The sequence below is a fragment of the Dromiciops gliroides genome, chromosome 4 (genome assembly GCF_019393635.1).
Source record: "Dromiciops gliroides isolate mDroGli1 chromosome 4, mDroGli1.pri, whole genome shotgun sequence".
Classification (NCBI taxonomy): domain Eukaryota; kingdom Metazoa; phylum Chordata; class Mammalia; order Microbiotheria; family Microbiotheriidae; genus Dromiciops; species Dromiciops gliroides.
The window spans coordinates 478,217,291-478,233,985 of record NC_057864.1 but is presented as its reverse complement, the minus strand read 5'-3'; the positions used below and the strand labels follow the sequence as shown (position 1 = coordinate 478,233,985).

The 16,695-nt window shown below is 50.0% G+C and overlaps 1 protein-coding gene across 6 annotated transcripts in view; it reads left to right on the top strand.

Moving 5' to 3' along the window:
• Window positions 1-16,695, top strand: part of CUX1 (cut like homeobox 1) — a 423,932-nt gene that overhangs the window by 329,387 nt on the left and 77,850 nt on the right. For 3 of the 6 annotated variants that reach the window (XM_043964598.1, XM_043964599.1, XM_043964596.1), the window contains exons 17-20: window positions 1,071-1,172; window positions 3,723-4,555; window positions 6,970-7,135; window positions 7,710-7,766. The exons of 2 other annotated variants lie outside the window; for them this stretch is intronic. In XM_043964598.1, the coding sequence (XP_043820533.1) occupies window positions 1,071-1,172; window positions 3,723-4,555; window positions 6,970-7,135; window positions 7,710-7,766 (1,158 nt within the window). The remainder of the gene's footprint in view (window positions 1-1,070; window positions 1,173-3,722; window positions 4,556-6,969; window positions 7,136-7,709; window positions 7,767-16,695) is intronic. One more of the 6 variants, XM_043964597.1, reaches the window with a different exon arrangement.

Genomic DNA, 16,695 nt, shown 5'->3' with positions numbered 1-16,695 from the left:
GCAATGGGCCAGACCTTGAACTGGGTGCTGAAGATAAAAAGGCCTGTTAATAAATGTCCTGAATGTAGGATAAATCCCAGATATTTGGGTGTTTTTCTGCAGTCTTGGTCACCTGACTCTTTGGAACTACTTTTTACAGAGGCATTGACCTGTCTAGGCACCGGTGGCAAAACATATGGTTAGATGGCTTAGTTTGGGGTCCAAAAGGGGCAACGTGGGGGCCCTCAGAGTCTGGAGGAGCTGATTTCGCGGCCCTGCCTCTGATGCATCCTGGCCCGGTGACCTTAGACGTGCCACGTAACCTCTGCTTCTGCTGTGGCCCCCAGAGAGGGTGTGACCCAGATGTGTGTTCATAGCTGCTTTCCACCACATCACTAATCTGGTGGACTCTGCATTCTCCTCTCTGGGAATTGGTAGAGTCCTCTTTCCTTGCTTTAAAAAGAAAGACAGACAGAAAGCAAAATCCTCCTTTTGCTGAGAAAGCGCGTGGACAGATCTCAAAATTTTTAAACTCAATCTCTTGACTCTTTACCTTGTACAACCTGAACACTAAAACTAACCGGAATTAACTCTGCTCTCTGCTAAAAATGTTTTCTATTTTAGATTCCAGCCTTGAATAATTGTACAGTGTCTGAATCTGATTGCAAACCAGATCAGTCGGGGTAGTTGTTTTCAGATGGCTTTCACGAGAGTATCTCACCTTTGGCTTTAAAAAGAAAATGTGAATTGACCAATGGTTTTTGCCCTCCTCCAAACTCTAGCAAAGTCATCCCAGGCTGGAGCCCCGTGTGGGGGCTTGCCCAGCATGAGTCAATACAAAGTTCCCCTCTCCTTGTCAAAATAATACTTGTTTTAGAATAGATGATGCAGGAATAATTTCCTGCAAGGTGTCACAATCCATGGTTTGAACCTCTCCTAGTGATTAGGGAAGGTAAATGCTGGTCGTTACAAAGGCCTTCCCAGCAATAGCTTCAACTCTGGGGGCTCTTTGTCACAATGACCTCCCCACTTACTGTAGGCTTTCCTTTAAAATAGGGGCTTCACATCATCTGGTTTGTTCCTCCCCATAGGTAATATCACAACTCGGATCCGAACCACTGAAACTGGCTCTGATGAAGCCATCAAGTCGATTCTGGAGCAAGCCAAAAGGGAGCTTCAAGTGCAGAAAACAGGTATGGGCGGGTTACAGTCTGTGGGTATACACTGAGTGTTTAATACATGTCCAAATGATAGCTCTTTGGCTGGACAGACGGCTTCCCCCTCCATTCAAGCAGTCATCATGGGATGCTGGTCGTGGCCTCTGATTCTGCTGGAAGAGACCTTGACCCCGCAGTTTCCAATGTGGGAGGGCTCTGGGGCCCTGGCGGTGTCTTCTCAGTACTGATCTTGTCCAGGTTCACGGGCGATTTTTTCCCTAACGCTTTTGTGACTTTTGATGTGAAGCCCAGTTGTGACCTGCAGCCTCCTTCTGAAGTAGGAGACTTTATGGAATAATTATTTTCACACTGAGCAGTTTATTCACTTACTGTTTTTTCAGAGGCTCATTTTAAAGATGCTTTAAACTTTCCTGTAGTTCACAATGGGCTTCCCTCTGCCCAGCCCCTGGCCCGCTTATCTCAGGCCTGTGTGCCGTGGGGGCATTTTCCATGGATCTCCACACTTCCCCACTGTCTGGCCTCTACGGCTCTTCCCCATTAGGAACCAGCACTGAATGAGCACAGGCTTTGTATTTAGGCTGTTCTCAATCCTGACATGGGCTTGTTATCCGGATGGTGCTTGGAAGTACAAACTAACCTTGCGGCAAGAGGGTGCTGCGAGACTAATGGACAGGAAAGATGTCTGAATATCTGCCCCATGCACTTTTCTGTTGAGAAAGCTCATGATTAGATTTCTAACTTTGAAAGACAACAGAGCCTCGTTCTTCTCAATGAGGGCCTCTTCACCCTCTCTTCGGCCATAGACCCTCTTGGCAGCCTGGCCAACCTGCGGGCCCCTTCTCATTCTTCTTAAACACGTCAAATAAAATAAGAGGGCCTGCAAAAGAAAGCCATTATACTGAAATACATTTATCTGCATATTTTTAAAAGCAAGTTCACAGGCCCCAGGTTCAAAAGCCCTGCTTTCGATAAATCAGAGGCAAGGAAAAGAATGCATTTTAGCTGCAAATTCCTATGAAATGCTTTGGCATTGAAGAGAAAATCAGCGCCTGGGTTCTGTCTGTCAGAAGTCCCCTTTGTCGTCCCAGTGAATGGGATGCCCAGGGTTCACATCTCCCCTCGCTAGCTGAGTGGCTCACTTAGCATCTCTGTCCCTCAGTTTCCTTGTGAATCACGTAATGACCTTTGCCTCTCTGCTCAGGGGTTCCCTCTCATTTGCCACCATCCACTATCGTGTTTGTCCATCCTAGTCTTCAGGCACACGTCCCAGGCCCGGATTCTTTTGTCACAGCCAGAACAGGTGCTGACTCATCCCCTGGCTCACCAGACTCATTGTGCTGAGCCATCTAGCACTGGGCAGGCCGGGGGCATCAGCCCCAAAGTGTTAGCCTAGTCTGAGGAGACAGGTGCCCTTCTTCCTTGATCCTTTGTCCAGAAGGGAAGGGGGTTTATCAGACTAGTCACAACCCCTCAGCCACGTTGTTCCTGGGACAGAAAGCCTTGGTGTCACATCCTGTGATTACCTATCCCTAAAGAAAAGTGCCTGGAATTCGGCACTCCACCTTCTCTTTACAGATGAGCAAACAAGGCGAGAGCTTAATTGGCTTTAGTAGGCAATTCTTAAGTCCCGCTCTGTCCCAAGCTATGGGCTATGACGATGTGATGGAAACATTGTTGCCCAAGGCCCCATATTTAGGCAGGGTTAGGCCTAGACCCCCGATGGTCGAGCAAACAGGTGGCTCTTAGGATGAACAAGAGCTTTTAAAAAAGTGCCCCAGAGCTGCTGAGGGACATAACTGGCCTCTCTTCAGAGTGGGCACCAGACACGGGGCTCTGCAGCCTGTGGCACAAATGAAGAGACGAGAGGCTGGCCACCGGGGGTCGGCAAGCATCCTCCCTCTTTGTAACACGCACGAGCTAATGGAGTCAGTCTTTGGGTGTGGACACATGGTGACTCAACCATTCAGTACACACTGATGAAGCCCTCGCCATGTGCTGGGCTCCAGGGCTTCCTGCCCTCTGGGAGCCTACCCTTCTCCCACCCCTATTTATGCACGGACGAAGCCAACCGAATCCAAAGACGGACTGCCACCAAGCAGCAGAGCTGCAAGGGACCCCAGGGGTCATCCAGTCCAGGGCTTCTCCAGCTTTTTCTACTCACAACCCCTTTTCACCTGAGAATATAAAATAGGTCTCCATAACCTCTTACTCTTGCCAAATTTTTCATGACCCCCACATTCAGTTATGCAACCCCAGAGGGAGTTACCAGCCCAAGGTCATGCAGGGAGTTGGTATCAGAGGCTAAATTTGAACCCAGATCCTCTGACTCCCAAGTCAGTGCTCTTCTCCGTAGGCTGGTACTCTGTTATTAGCACTGCAGCACAATCCTTGAGAAGGCGGTTTTCATTGACTGAATTTTACAAGGTTAGAGAAAAGAGAGGCCGGTGCTGTCCCCAAGAATGACCCGGGTTGGGGGCTGGGCCCGGCTCTAGTTCTGCGCACCGAGCTGGAGGGAGGCGGGCAGGTCGCGGGTGTGATCTCTGTCCTTCGTCTTGTCCCTCACAGCAGAGCCGGCCCAGCCCTCCTCGGCCTCAAGCAGTGGTAACTCCGATGATGCCATCAGATCCATCCTGCAGCAAGCCCGCCGAGAGATGGAGGCCCAGCAGGCCGCCCTCGACCCCGCCTTAAAGCCAGCGCCCCTGCCTCAAGCCGACATCTCCATCTTATCCCCCAAAATAATCACCACCTCGCCCATGTCCTCAGCGTCCAGCTACTCTCCTTTGGCCATTTCCCTGAAGAAACACTCGTCGGTAGCGGATTCCAGCATCTCTGCTCTGCAGAACCTCTCGGGTCTCAAGAAGGAGTCCCAGGAGGCCCCCGTGTTAGAGCTTCACGGGGTAACAGATGCCGCGCAAGGCGTGCTCAGGCACGTGAAAAATGAGCTGGGCCGCGGGGGCGTCTGGAAGGACCATTGGTGGAACACTGTCCAGCATGAAAGGAGGAACACGGCGCCTCCTGAGGAGATAAAGGTCGAGGAAGCCGGCAGCGGAAAGGAAAAGCCCAGCAGCAGTAACCAGCCCCGGCCGGACCGCGGCCAGCTCCAAGGACCCTCTTCTTCTGAGTACTGGAAGGAATGGCCCAGCGCAGAGTCGCCCTACTCCCAGAGCTCAGAGCTGAGCTTGACGGGGGCCAGCCGCAGTGAGACTCCCCAAAACAGCCCTCTCCCTTCTTCCCCTATCGTGCCCATGTCCAAACCATCCAAACCCTCCGTCCCTCCACTGACCCCAGAGCAGTACGAGATTTACATGTACCAGGAAGTGGACACGATAGAGCTGACACGTCAGGTCAAAGAGAAGCTGGCCAAGAACGGCATCTGTCAAAGAATCTTCGGGGAGAAGGTAAGGATTGACGGTTTCATACTAAATGTTGGTCCATCTAGGTTTTTGGTTTTTGGTTTTTGGCAGGGCAATGAGGGTTAAGTGCCTTGCCCAGGGTCACACAGCTAGCAAGTGTCAGAGGCTGGATTTGAACTCAGGTCCTCCTGAATCCAGGGCTTTATCCACTGAGCCACTTAGCTGCCCGCCCTGTCCACCTAGGTTTTTAACTTGATTGAAGGAATGGAAGATTTCTGCTTATCTGTAATTGTCTGAACACAGAGTGTTCTGGTTAACTAAGAAATATCGTCATCTATTAAAATGCCATTCACAACACTAGAACAGTGCTTAAGATGTTATTGTCCTTTTGTGAATCAAACCGCTCTTCAGAGTCATCGTTATAGACATTGGAGATCAGGGTCTAAGAAAGTAGGGAGAAGAAATACTAAAATATACCTATTTTGACTAACCCTCTTTAAACCCATGATTCATCCCTTTGTTGTAAGTGTAAAGTTTAAAATGTGACCCCTACGGCAATACAATCAGAACTGGATTCTTTCAGTATGAGAAGGCAGCTCCCTCTGTTTCTTTGTAGAGGTGGGGGATTATAGGTATGGAACATTTCACATACTATCATAATATTAGATTGTGGGTATTTTTGTTGGTCTGCTGAATTGGTTTTTTGTTAGTCATTTGTCATTATAAGGGGTGTCTGGAAAGGGGAGGAGAGTGTATACTGGGAAATCAATCAGTAGAAATTGTGGCAAACAAAAGTAAACATTAGAAATGCAGGTAATGTAAAGTGAAAAGATAGTTATAAAAAACTTAAAAGATAAAATTTTAAAGATAAATAAAATCTGCCCTATTTTCCCCAAAAAGGAGGGTGGAGTGTCCAGGCTGGGAAGAAAAAAAAAATATCTGCCTCTTGGAGCCTCCGTGTCGTGCTTCTAGATAAATAGGAAAGTAGAATTTGATGAGCAGAGCCAAAAGAATTCTGCTTTCTCTCTTGGGAAAAGCGTTGGAAATAGCTTTAAGTCAAAAGAAACCTTGGACAGCACCATAAGGCAAACACTTCATCAGGGGTCAGGCCTTAGAGACCCATCTAGTCAGAACACCTCATCAGGAAGCCGGGGGACTTGCCCAAGCTCACACAACTAGCCAGTGTCAGAGACCAGGTTTAAACTCAGGCCTTCCTGACTCCAGGCCTGGCGCTCTAACCACTGCTCTGCCCAGCTGCCCCATTAGATCACAGGACCCCCAAGGCCATTCCATCCCACGCCATCATTTTTTACAGATGCCTTGGGAGGTAAAGTGACTTTTCCAAGGTCATACAGCTAGTAGCAGAGATAGGATTCACTTGGCAGAGCCCGCCTCCCTGGCAGTCAGTTATTTTGATGTTGATGCCTCTGAGGACTTTTTGGGTGGGACAGCCGCGCTTTTTAGTCTGCCTTTTAGGAGATGTGAGTGTGCCCTGGCTTTTCTCCCCCCACCTCCGAGGAGAAACCTTGTCCTCACATGCATCTCCATTCCCAACCCCCAGCCAGCCCTGGGAGGGGAGCTCTTGAATATGTTTGGAGTGTATTTGGGTACATGTGTGTGGGTGTTTATACCTATACATATGTATGACCATATGTAAAAATAGGCAAGTTTTACACATCCCGGCGACTTTTAATCATCGTCACGGGAATTTGTCTCCATTTGTAGATTATCTCTTGGCAGTGCTTCCTCTCCCGGTCCCTAGCTCTCTTCAGGGCCCCCTGGCAACCCCGGTGCCCAGTTACTGCCTAACGAGCAAAGGCAAAGCCACGGTATCGATCGTGTTAGCAGAGAGACAGCGCAAGCCGTGCGGTGAAAGTGTAGCTGGCCCCCAAGTCAGAAAGCCCTGACACCCTCTGGCTGTGTGACCCGGGGCAGTCCCCAGGCCCAGGCCCATGCCCACCTGCAGTGGGAGAGGGCACTTCCACACCAGGAACTCCCAGTTCCAAGACATCAGTCTTGTTCAAACAGCCACCAAAGAGCCTGCCTGCAGTGGTTCTGATCCCAAATCCATCCTGATCTGCCTTGTGCCCCATGGGCGTGGCTGCCCCTGCTCTCCATCACCATAGCTCTCCCAGCGTCAGACAGACACACAGCTAAGAGAGCCCCGTTCCCTCCCTCGGCCCGAGCTTCAGAAATGCCCACCTCCCATCCTCTTCTTCTGACGTGGGTCAAAAAGGAGACTTCCATTATTAGGATCCTAGAGCCTCCCCTGGCCCCCAAGTGATCCTAGAGTCCTGGGTGTCTAGTGGCCACCCCCTCCTTTGACACATGGGGAAATGGAGGCCCGCCAAGCTGATGCCCGGGATGCAGGCCCTTTGACTACCTCAAGATGTCTCTGGTAGTCGTGTCCTCCTCACCAACCCCACACTGACATCCGTGTTTTCTGCTTGTCACTCAAGGTCTTGGGCCTCTCACAGGGCAGCGTCAGTGACATGCTGTCGAGGCCAAAGCCGTGGAGTAAACTGACCCAGAAGGGCCGGGAACCATTTATTCGAATGCAGCTGTGGCTCAATGGTGAGCTGGGCCAGTGCGTCCTGCCCGTGCAAGGGCAGCCACAAGGACAAGGTGAGGACCGTTCTGCTGCCCTGGGGCATGGGAGGAGAGGGGGAGGAGGGAGAAAGAGGGGGAGGGAGGAGGAGGAAAAGGAAGGAGGGGAGGGGAGCCGGGAAGAGTGCATTGCCTGTGCCTGTGCTCTGGCATGAAGGGGAAAGCGGGGCCCACCTTGGGTTTCACAAAAAAGAAGGCTCTGCTCATTCTGCAAGCAGCAAATGAGTTACCAATTAAGAAACTGCTGTTTATGCATAAATATAGAGCAAAAATCAAGGAACTGGGGTGGGGAATCAGAAAACATGTGAAAGGTGAATTAGCGATAGGTGGTCCCAGGAACAGCACATCGCCCGTGGGGGGCCGCGGTTGGCTTGGTCAGCGCAGCCGAGGGTCGCCACCCCCGCGTGCTTGACCCGCCTGAGCCCCCTCTGACAGGGGGACCTGACCGGGGCCTTCATTTCCACCCTGCAAGCTCAGGCTCCTGCCCGTGGGGTCTGCCTGGAGCGGGGGGGTTGGGGAGAAGAGGAGAGGGGCCTTCCCATTCTTCTCCTTTAACTCTTATTCCCTCCTTTTGTCCCCTTCTCTGCTGTAGTCCTCCACTCTGTGACGTCACTGCAGGACTCCCTCCAGCAGGGCTGTGTGAGCTCAGGTAACTTGTTAGCTGCTCTCCCTTGGTTTGGATGGGAAGTGGGCCTGGGCCGTGATGGGGTTTCTCTGCCGTCCACTCTGCCCAGCAAGGTTGTCTTGGCGGGGGAGAGGGACCCAGAAGGGTCTCTTCAAGGCTGTTATTAGCAAGCCGGATTCTTCCTGGTCCTCCCCTCTCTCCACTCCTTCCCTGCCTCCCTTCTTCCTCCCCTTTGGCTTTCTCTTTTTCTTTTTCTTCCTCCCTCTCTTCCCTTCTTTCCCCCCTTCCTCCTTCCCTCCTTTCCTTCCTTTCTTTCCCTGTTCTCTTTTTCTTTTCCCCTTTCTCTTTTGTTCCTATTTCTCTCTTTTTCTTCCTCCCTTTCTTTCCTTCTCTTTTTCTTTCCCTCTTTTTCTTCCTCCCTCTCTTCCCTTCTTTCTCCTTCCCTTCTTTCCTCCCTTCCTCCTTCCCTCCCTTCCTTCCTTTCTTTCCCTGTTCTCTTTTTTTTCTTTCTCTTTTGTTCCTATTTCTCCCTTTTTCTTCCTCCCTCCAGACCTACTTCCTTTTTTCCTTCCCTTCCTCTTTCTTTTCCTTTTTCCCTTTCTTTCTCTTGTTTTCTTCTCTTTATCCTTTGTTCTTTCTCCCTTTTCTTTCCTTTTTTCTTCTTTCCTTTCTTCTTTTTACTATGGGAGAGGCAAGAGGGCACAAAAATAGCCACAACCACTGGTAGAAGATCCGGTAGCCCAGGGGCACTTAACCACTGTACAGCCCCTGTGAGGCCCAGAGATCCCTTCTCAGAATTCTGTTTTTAAATGCATAAAATTAAATAGCACAGGATTACAAAGGAAATTACTTTACTGAAAGATAGTTAACAACATTTAAAAAACAACCACGTTGGTGGCCCCAAGGAAGAATCCCTGCTGTATGAGAGCTTATGTCAGATGCACCCAATGGGCAGCGTAGCTTCCGCTCTTGGTCCTCAGCATGCGTTCTCCAGTTGGATCTGGACTGGGCTGGGCTGGGCTGGGCTGGGCTGGGCTGGGCTGGGGTGGGGTCTCCACATCCCTCAGATGTTTTTCTTTTCCCCATTTCATTTTCTCAACCCTCTCTTTCTCTGAACCCCAATTTATGCTGCAGACTCTTTCACCCAAGTTTGGTAATACCTGAGTTTTCCCTGATTGGGTTATTTTTCTACATATGTTGATCAAGTGAGCTTCTCCATGCACTGATTCACTGTGATCAGCACCAAAGTTTGAGGCAGGAGCCTGGGTCTGGCAATCTGCTGGAAGGCTTGGGGAGAAGGGGAAGCATGCTTAGGGATGAGGGGAACAGCTGGGGCTCCTGCTGAGAGCTCCCAGCCCACGCACAGGTGCAGGCAGAAGGGTTCTGCTTGCCCTCTTGTTGAGGAGTGTGTGTGTGTCTCCATCCCAAATGCCAGTCTGGAAGGGGGAGGGATGCCCAACTTGGGCAAGCTGCTGGTTCTGGGTGTGCTTTGAAGGGGGCCTATTGGATCAGTTTCTGGGGTGGACACTTTCGTTGGGAATGGAAGGAGAAACTACCAAGCGCTAGACTCGGTTCAGAATAAACTTGGGGACACCTAAGCCGACTTGGCAGGAAAGCAGATTTGTGCATCCTCCTGGATCCAGAAGCTTTTTGTTACCCTTGGTTTGCTCATTTCAGGCCCTGTGCTGGGACGGGGTGGGGGTGGGGGTGCTGTGAGCTGAAATCTTGAAAATCCAGAGCCCACATTCCAGAAGGAAATGGCTGCCGCCTTTGCCGTTATGGGCTTGCTGTTCCCAGTGGAGAAACCTTTGGGCGTAGGGTGTGTACCAGATCCCCGAGGAATTTGTTTACCCTTTTGATTACATAGCATGTAATTGCCACAGTGCTTCAGGCCCAGCCCAACACAGCGGTCACATTGCTAACCTCCAAAGAGGAATGCAAATGATAACATTTGTTTAAAAGAAAGTCATTTAGAACATTTAGGGAGGTGCTGATGAGAGGAGAACGAGTAAGATTTAGTATCATTATCACCCACATGATAATTTCCTGGTGGGTTTATTTTTCTTGTCTTTTTTTTTTAAAGGGGGCAGGAAGGGGGCAACAAGGTGGCGCAGCAGATAAAGCACCGGCCCTGGACTCAGGAGGACCTGAGTTCAAATCCGACCTCAGATACTTGACACTAGCTGTGTGATCCTGGGCAAGTCACTTAACCCTCAAGCCCTACCAAAAAAAAAATAAAAATAATAAAGGTGACAGGAAGATTTTGCCCCTGGTTATCCAAGTGAGAGGCTATAGGTGGCCTCTTTACCCAGCCTTGGAAGTCTCCTTTTAGTTCTTTCTGTAGCCCTGGGCTTCATTTAGAGAAATTAAAGCATATTAGGTCTAGTGCTAGAAAGGACCTTGGAGCCCATCAAATCTAACCCCCTCATTTTGAAGATGAGTAAACTGAGGCACAGAGAGATCAGGGGATTTGGACTTGAGGTTTCCTGACTCCTGCCCCATCCATTTCACCTCCCTCTGCCTTTTTTGATGGGCTTGGGAGAGAAAAATGAAAGCCCTGACTTGGAATGCCCTCCTCGACCCAGCACAAGACCCTCTCACTCCAGGAGTTCCCTGGAGCCCAGGAGGTTGTCATGCCTTCATGGCTAACACATAACCCATCTAGCCAACTGGTGGCTATTTGACTGTGTTCAGCCCCATTCACCATACCCAGAAAGGCACAGCGTCCAACCTGGGCTTGTTTTCCCCAAAGGTAGACATCACCACACTCTGGTCTCTGGCATTAACAGGAAAGTGGCTGGTCAGGACAGTTGTCAGACCCCAGGCCTCATTGGATCCCCTTCACAGACATGGATTTTCCCCCGAATGCCAGACTCCTCAGAGGTGGTTTAATGCCCACATCACAGAAATGGCATTTTACCTAATTAGATTGCCCGTGCTGTGTTGCCATGGCAATGAGGTGCCACTTAGACGAGGCTTCGATCCAAATAGGTAGTCACCTTGGCTTTTCCACGCCTTGCTCCTGGCTCTGGGGGATGCCCCTCTCTGCTTGTCAGCCCTTTCTGATGGTTTGTTTATTTGTTGAAGATTTAAGTGACTTTCCTAATCTTACAGGACCAGAAAGAAGACACAGATGGTATGGAGATTCCCATAGAATAGGTGGCAGCCTGGCCAGCTGTTAGTGGCTGTGGGACCCGGGCAAGTCCCTTAACCTCTGTTTATCTCAGTTTCCTCATCTGTAAATCAGGGATAACAGCAGCACTTACCAGTTGAAATCGTATTTGTGAAGGTGCTTTAGCACAAGGCCTAGCTAGCACAGGGTCCACTTGTTCCCTCCCCCAATACATTTCCAGGTAATCTCCTACAAGAATGTTTTGGGTTTCATTGGGGTTTTTTTTGTCAGTTCTCTATATTGTCAAGATGCTCTTTTGTTATGCCTGCTGCGTCAGAAGTCCCTGAGGTTTGGTGGGGGCTTTGTGGCACCCCAAAGGAGAGGCAGAGACTCGGTCTGTATCCAGGCTAGTCTTGTGAGCCAGTGTGGAAAACCTCGTTGGAACATCCAGCTGCAGGTGCTCCTAGGGGATTGTCTGAGCCTCCCTTTTGTTTGTCTTGCGTCCTGCGTCTCATCCATCATTCCTAACCTCATGCTGCTTAGCAATGGGAATGCTCAAGGGAACAGATGAGAGCAGGGAGGGGGGCAATTAGGGCCGGGCTTTAAAATCAGAGTCTTGCCTGAAATCATTTGCTCTGCCCATTTTTAGGAAAAAAAATCCAAAGATCTGTTTAGGGCAGCTCAAAACATTCCTTCAATCCCATTTCCAGTTCACAGGACCGGGGCTGATTAATCTCCACCCTCCCTAGGGAAGGGAAGAATGAGGCAGGAGACCAGAATTTTTAAAGGGGGCGGATGGGGGGAGAACAAAGATTATACTGGTTGCACCGTTAGTCATTACAGAGAAATGATAGCGAACGATTGCCAAATAGACTAAGCTCTGTAACTTTTCCATAGCTGAGCATTTCATTACTGTAACTAACAAGCCGTTACTGTACCATCTTAGGGAGCATATGCAAATGCATTACTGCAGACGGTGCCCGTGAAATGATGTCCCGTTCCCCCTGGATTAATCATCAGATAGCTTCATCTTATTGACGCTTCAATCAGGAGCTGCCCATTCCAGGGTGCCCCCCAGCAGCCGCCTTCCCAGGCCGGCCGGGGGCTCAGCTGTGCCCTATGCAGTTGCTCTCAATCAGTAGACTTTGAATTGGCCCTTTGAGAAGACAGCTGCTGTAATCTATCTCCAGCATGTGTGGTCTCCTCCTGTGCCATTTCCCTGACATTTTGACTGTGGGAGTGTGTTCTGTGACCTTATAAAGTCAAGAGCATCGAATGTCCAGAGCACCTTGGTTTGGGCCTTGGAAGGCATCCCAAAGGCTGTGGCCAGTCTCTCTGGGGGCCACAGCTTTCATTATTGTGGCCAGGATTTGGCCAGAAAAGCCTCGTCTCAGGAGGCTCCTCCTCAGATTGTACCCTTTGAGCACTACAACAAAGACCTTGATTATTAGGACCAGCTCCCTGCCCCCCACCTCCAAAAAAAAACAACCCTCCATCTGGGCAAATGCTAATAATCACCCAATTATTGTTTGTTGTGCTGTGGGGTTCTGTATCCAAGACCCTCTGCAAAGTTAGTCTTGGCCAAATCAACCTGGGAATCCCATGGGGTGGCCTCGATTTGGTTTGGGTCTTCTCTTCTTTTCCTTTAGACCGTTTATCAAGCACAGCACAGGCAGCAGCTCCTCAGAAGTGGACTGAAGCTTGGCCAGCTCGTGCAGCAGAGAATCATTAGGTTCTCTGCCGTGAAAAGCAGGTTTTGACCAAAGAGGGTCCCCGTGTTCTTAGAGTAGTCGGGGCGGGGGGGCCTCCATTCCACTTGACCTTTTGGAGAGTGGAGAGAAACATAATGAAGTTCACAATCATCTCTTCCTTTTCCCTTGAATGTCACATGTTTAGAAATTGATCTTTTTGTCATTTAAATAATGGTAACAAAATAGGAACTGAACTAAAAAATAGAAAGCAATAAATGAGTGAGTGGAAGGAAAAAGTCTCATCTGACTTGTGTTTTCTATGGACCTGAGAATGTTTTCCACTCATTGGAGAAGGGACTGGCAGCCAGGAAGACTGGATTCAGATTCTCGGTTTGGAGGTTGTGTCCCTGAGGCTTGGCCAATCAGCTAGCACTTAAGTCGCCACCGTGTGCCAGACATTGTGCCAGCTACCAAAGTTACAAAGACTTATGACATCATTATTATCATCATTATTATTGTTATTGGTTTTGGTTTGGTTTGGTTTTGGTTTGGTTTGGTTTTTGGTGAGGCAATTAGGGTTAAGTGACTTACCCAGGGTCACACAGCTAGTAAGTGTTAAGTGTCTGAGACTGGATTTGAACTCAGGTCCTCCTGAATCCAGGGCCGGTGCTCTATCCACCGTGCCACCTAGCTGCACCAATTTGTTATTGTTACAAAGAAACAATCTCTTCCCAAAAGGAGCTTCCTTCATATTTATTCAAGGGGAAACTAACTTTGCTCGAACTTAGAGTATATTTATCCCATAGTGCATCTTTTTGTGTTCTGGGTTGGTGACTGACCCTATGACCTGGGATCTCTCCTCCCTCAGGAATGTGGGTCCCTGCTATTGGCTAGTTCAGTGGGCGGGGGAGACCTCCAGAGAGACTCATTTTAAGGAAAGAGCCAAAGAGCTGCACCTGGGCTGGGATTGAGTCCTTTTGGGTTCCCCTCGTTAGAAGCTGCCACTGACGAGCCATGAAACTGTCAGTGAGTCAGGCCACATCCCTGAACCCCACTCACCCCATCTTTCTGAATGCTGAGGCTCAAGCCGGTGTTCTCCAAGGTCCCATGTGTGGTCTCTGATTCCTGGCACTGTACTGAGTCACCAGGTGAACTTCCATTCTGTTAGGGGAGCAGGTTTAAGGGGCAGTCCTCACCCAACAGGCCTTTTTTGAGGGGCCGGAGGCTTTACTGAGAAGCTCTGAGATGAGCTGCCCCTGACCAGGTCTGCCCTGTCAGCGTTGTCATGTTTGGCGGAGGCTGGCTCTGTGACCCTGTGCTAACCACTTCTCTCTGAGCCCCAGTTTCTGTCTCTGTAAAATGAAGGCACTGGGCTTGATGCCCTCTGCGGTCCTTGGCTCCTGTGTTACAGGGCCACTGCAGCTGAACCCCCATTTTATAGCACTGAAGGGCGGGCGTGGGGAACGAACCTTTGGCTTCATTGAGTTGAGGAACCTCCCTTTGCCTCCTTTGAGCCTAGTGTCCTAGAGAGCAGCTCCGAGCATACACACAAGAAAGCATTTCATTTTCAGACTCTCACGACGTGCAGCTTTTCAAGAATTCATCCCTTTCATAAATAAAACAGCTCCTGGCTACGTTAACTCATGTTTGGAAACCACTTGAAAATGGTTCCCAGAGAGCCAGCCTAGCTGTTCACTTTGGAAAACGGGGAAATCTGGTCCTTGGACAGCTACCCTGTGAGCCCCCAGAGGGAGGACTAGCAGAGAAGCTTCCGTCTCCTCTCCTTCTGTGCCGCGGGGGCGGCCGGCGCAGAGCCCGGCCTCCCCTCGCCTCCTGTTGGAGCCGCCTGCACCTGCAGAGCCTGCGGAGGCATCTCCGGAGGCGGGCGGCCCTTTGAACGTGACACAGAGCTTGGCGACATGCTTTGGGTTTTTTCTCTCAAGCAACAAAGATTTGACAAAAAAAAAAAAAAAACACAACAACAACAATAAGAACAAGACCCAAACCCGAGCAGGCTCCCCAAATCTCCCTGCACATATCTTAAGGCATAACCTCCAAAAAGCTTGCCTCCTGAAAGAGCTGTTCTGTTAACTGATCCAGCCCACAAGAAGTCTGTGTGCCCAGGATTCAATTCTTCACTGTACAGACTAAAATAGTCCTCCCAAGGAATAGATAAATATAGCTGCTTACAGTAAATGGCTTATTTTAGTGTTGAGCAAAGTGAGGGCTTCATGGTTTCATTGGTCAGTCCTCAGGGGCCAGTCCTGACTGCTGCCATTGGGTGGGCTCCCCCTCGGCTCCGGGGGACTGTGAAGTGCCTTCACCCTGGCGGGAAGGCTTGAGCTGCTTGTAGTTGGTCTTAAGGTTGATATGGCAACATGAGCATAGGTGGGGCCAGCAGCTCCAGGAGCGAGTCTGGAGAGCCAGGGACATCACCCAGGAGGTAGAAAAGGAGAGGAAAGGATTTCTGATGTGGGATTAGCCGGCTTTGGGACGTCGTGTCGGAGGGGCCGTGGAGAGGACAAGGGACCTCCGAGGTCGTGGGGTCTGAGCCCCTTGTTTTTCAGATGAAGGAGCAGGTCCAGAGAGGCTAAGGCATCATAGTCAAACCCCCCTCCACGCCCCCTATGGGTGCCTGACCCCCTGTCTGGGCCTCATTTTCCATAAGGCAGGACAGCAGGAATGAGGGGGTCCCATCCATTTCTCAGCCTCTGATTTCTAGCGTGACTTAAAATGGACATTTCCAAAAGATCTCCCCAAGTCTTCTTGCAAAGATCTGCTTATAGTGGAAAGAACATGATTTTGTGAGCCGGGAAACTTGGATTCAATTCTGGGCCTGCTCTCCCCTCCCCACCTATCAGAGGAAGCAGCTTGAGGAGGGGGCTTCAGAGCTCACAGGATCACTGACTCACAGACCAAGACCTGCATGGACCTCTGTGCCATCTTGTCCATCCCCCTCAGGAACAAGAGCCAAAAAGGGCTGGATAGCTTAGAACCCAAGCAGGCCCAACTAGGCAGGGGCAGGGGCAGGATTTGAACCTGGGTCTTCCAAAAGAGCATACTTTCCTTTTCCTTCTTTCATATCCCCTTGGCCCCTACTTTCCATCAATTCCTAAATAAAAGTTCCCTCCAAATATGGCCTCAGGAACAGGTTTGGCTAGCTGGGCCTCCCTCAGGGCTGCCGCACTTCATAATGCCCCAGCTACGAGTGTTGTGGAGGGAGCTCACGTACTTCACGGTGAAGTAAAGGGGTTGTTGGGGTGCCACACAGGATATCCTGGGTCCCTCCGCTGACTGCCCTAGGGTCACGCTTGTCCAAGGCCTCCCAGAGTGCCTGGGCAGCATCTTGGGCTCCCAGCCAAAGGAATAGGATCCTTTGCCCACCCCTGATGAGGGCCTGGAACTGTGAGTGAAGAACAGATCCCCCCAAACTGCTCTTTAGAAAATAAGCACTGCATCCTGAAGAGCAGCCGAGATTACACCTCAAAACAAGTAATTAAATCATATTTAGATTACAAGGAGCTATGTTGTAGTTGACAAATATAGAAAATCAGTTCTGACAAGACAAAACAGACAATTACTGGAAAATTAGGTATCCTCAGTTACCTTGTGTCTGTGCCTTGTGTTTCAATGGAAAGGAAAAACTACCCAAAAAACCCCACAATAAATTGATGCTTGCATCTTGCCTAATTTGATGAAATTTCTGCATTTAAAGCTGATGTCGGGCTGGCAGATAATAAATAGAGAGAAGACCTCTGACATTATCGAGCTTCGGGCTGACTTGGTTCTTTAAAGTGCATTCTGATAGAAATCTGAAGAAGAAGGAAAAAGAAAAGAAAAAACCTGAAGAAGATGCTACATAGCTGAGGGCGCTTTCCCCCACCTCTAGAATATCCTTGTTATTTTAGAGGGAGCCATATCTGGGGAGGGGATCCCCCCATTCCCATCCCCTCCACCCCCATTGATTCCTCCTTAATCACTCGATCTCTGTGAAAAATGTTGCTTTTGCTTCCTCCACCCCCAGCCTGGCATAGGAACCTGGTCAGAGCCCATACTGCTCCTGGGAGTGCCACTGAATCCCCTGAGTGTGTCTGCTCATCCGCTGGCACGGCCGTGGCTAGCCTGGCATGGCCATGGCTGGCACAGGGAG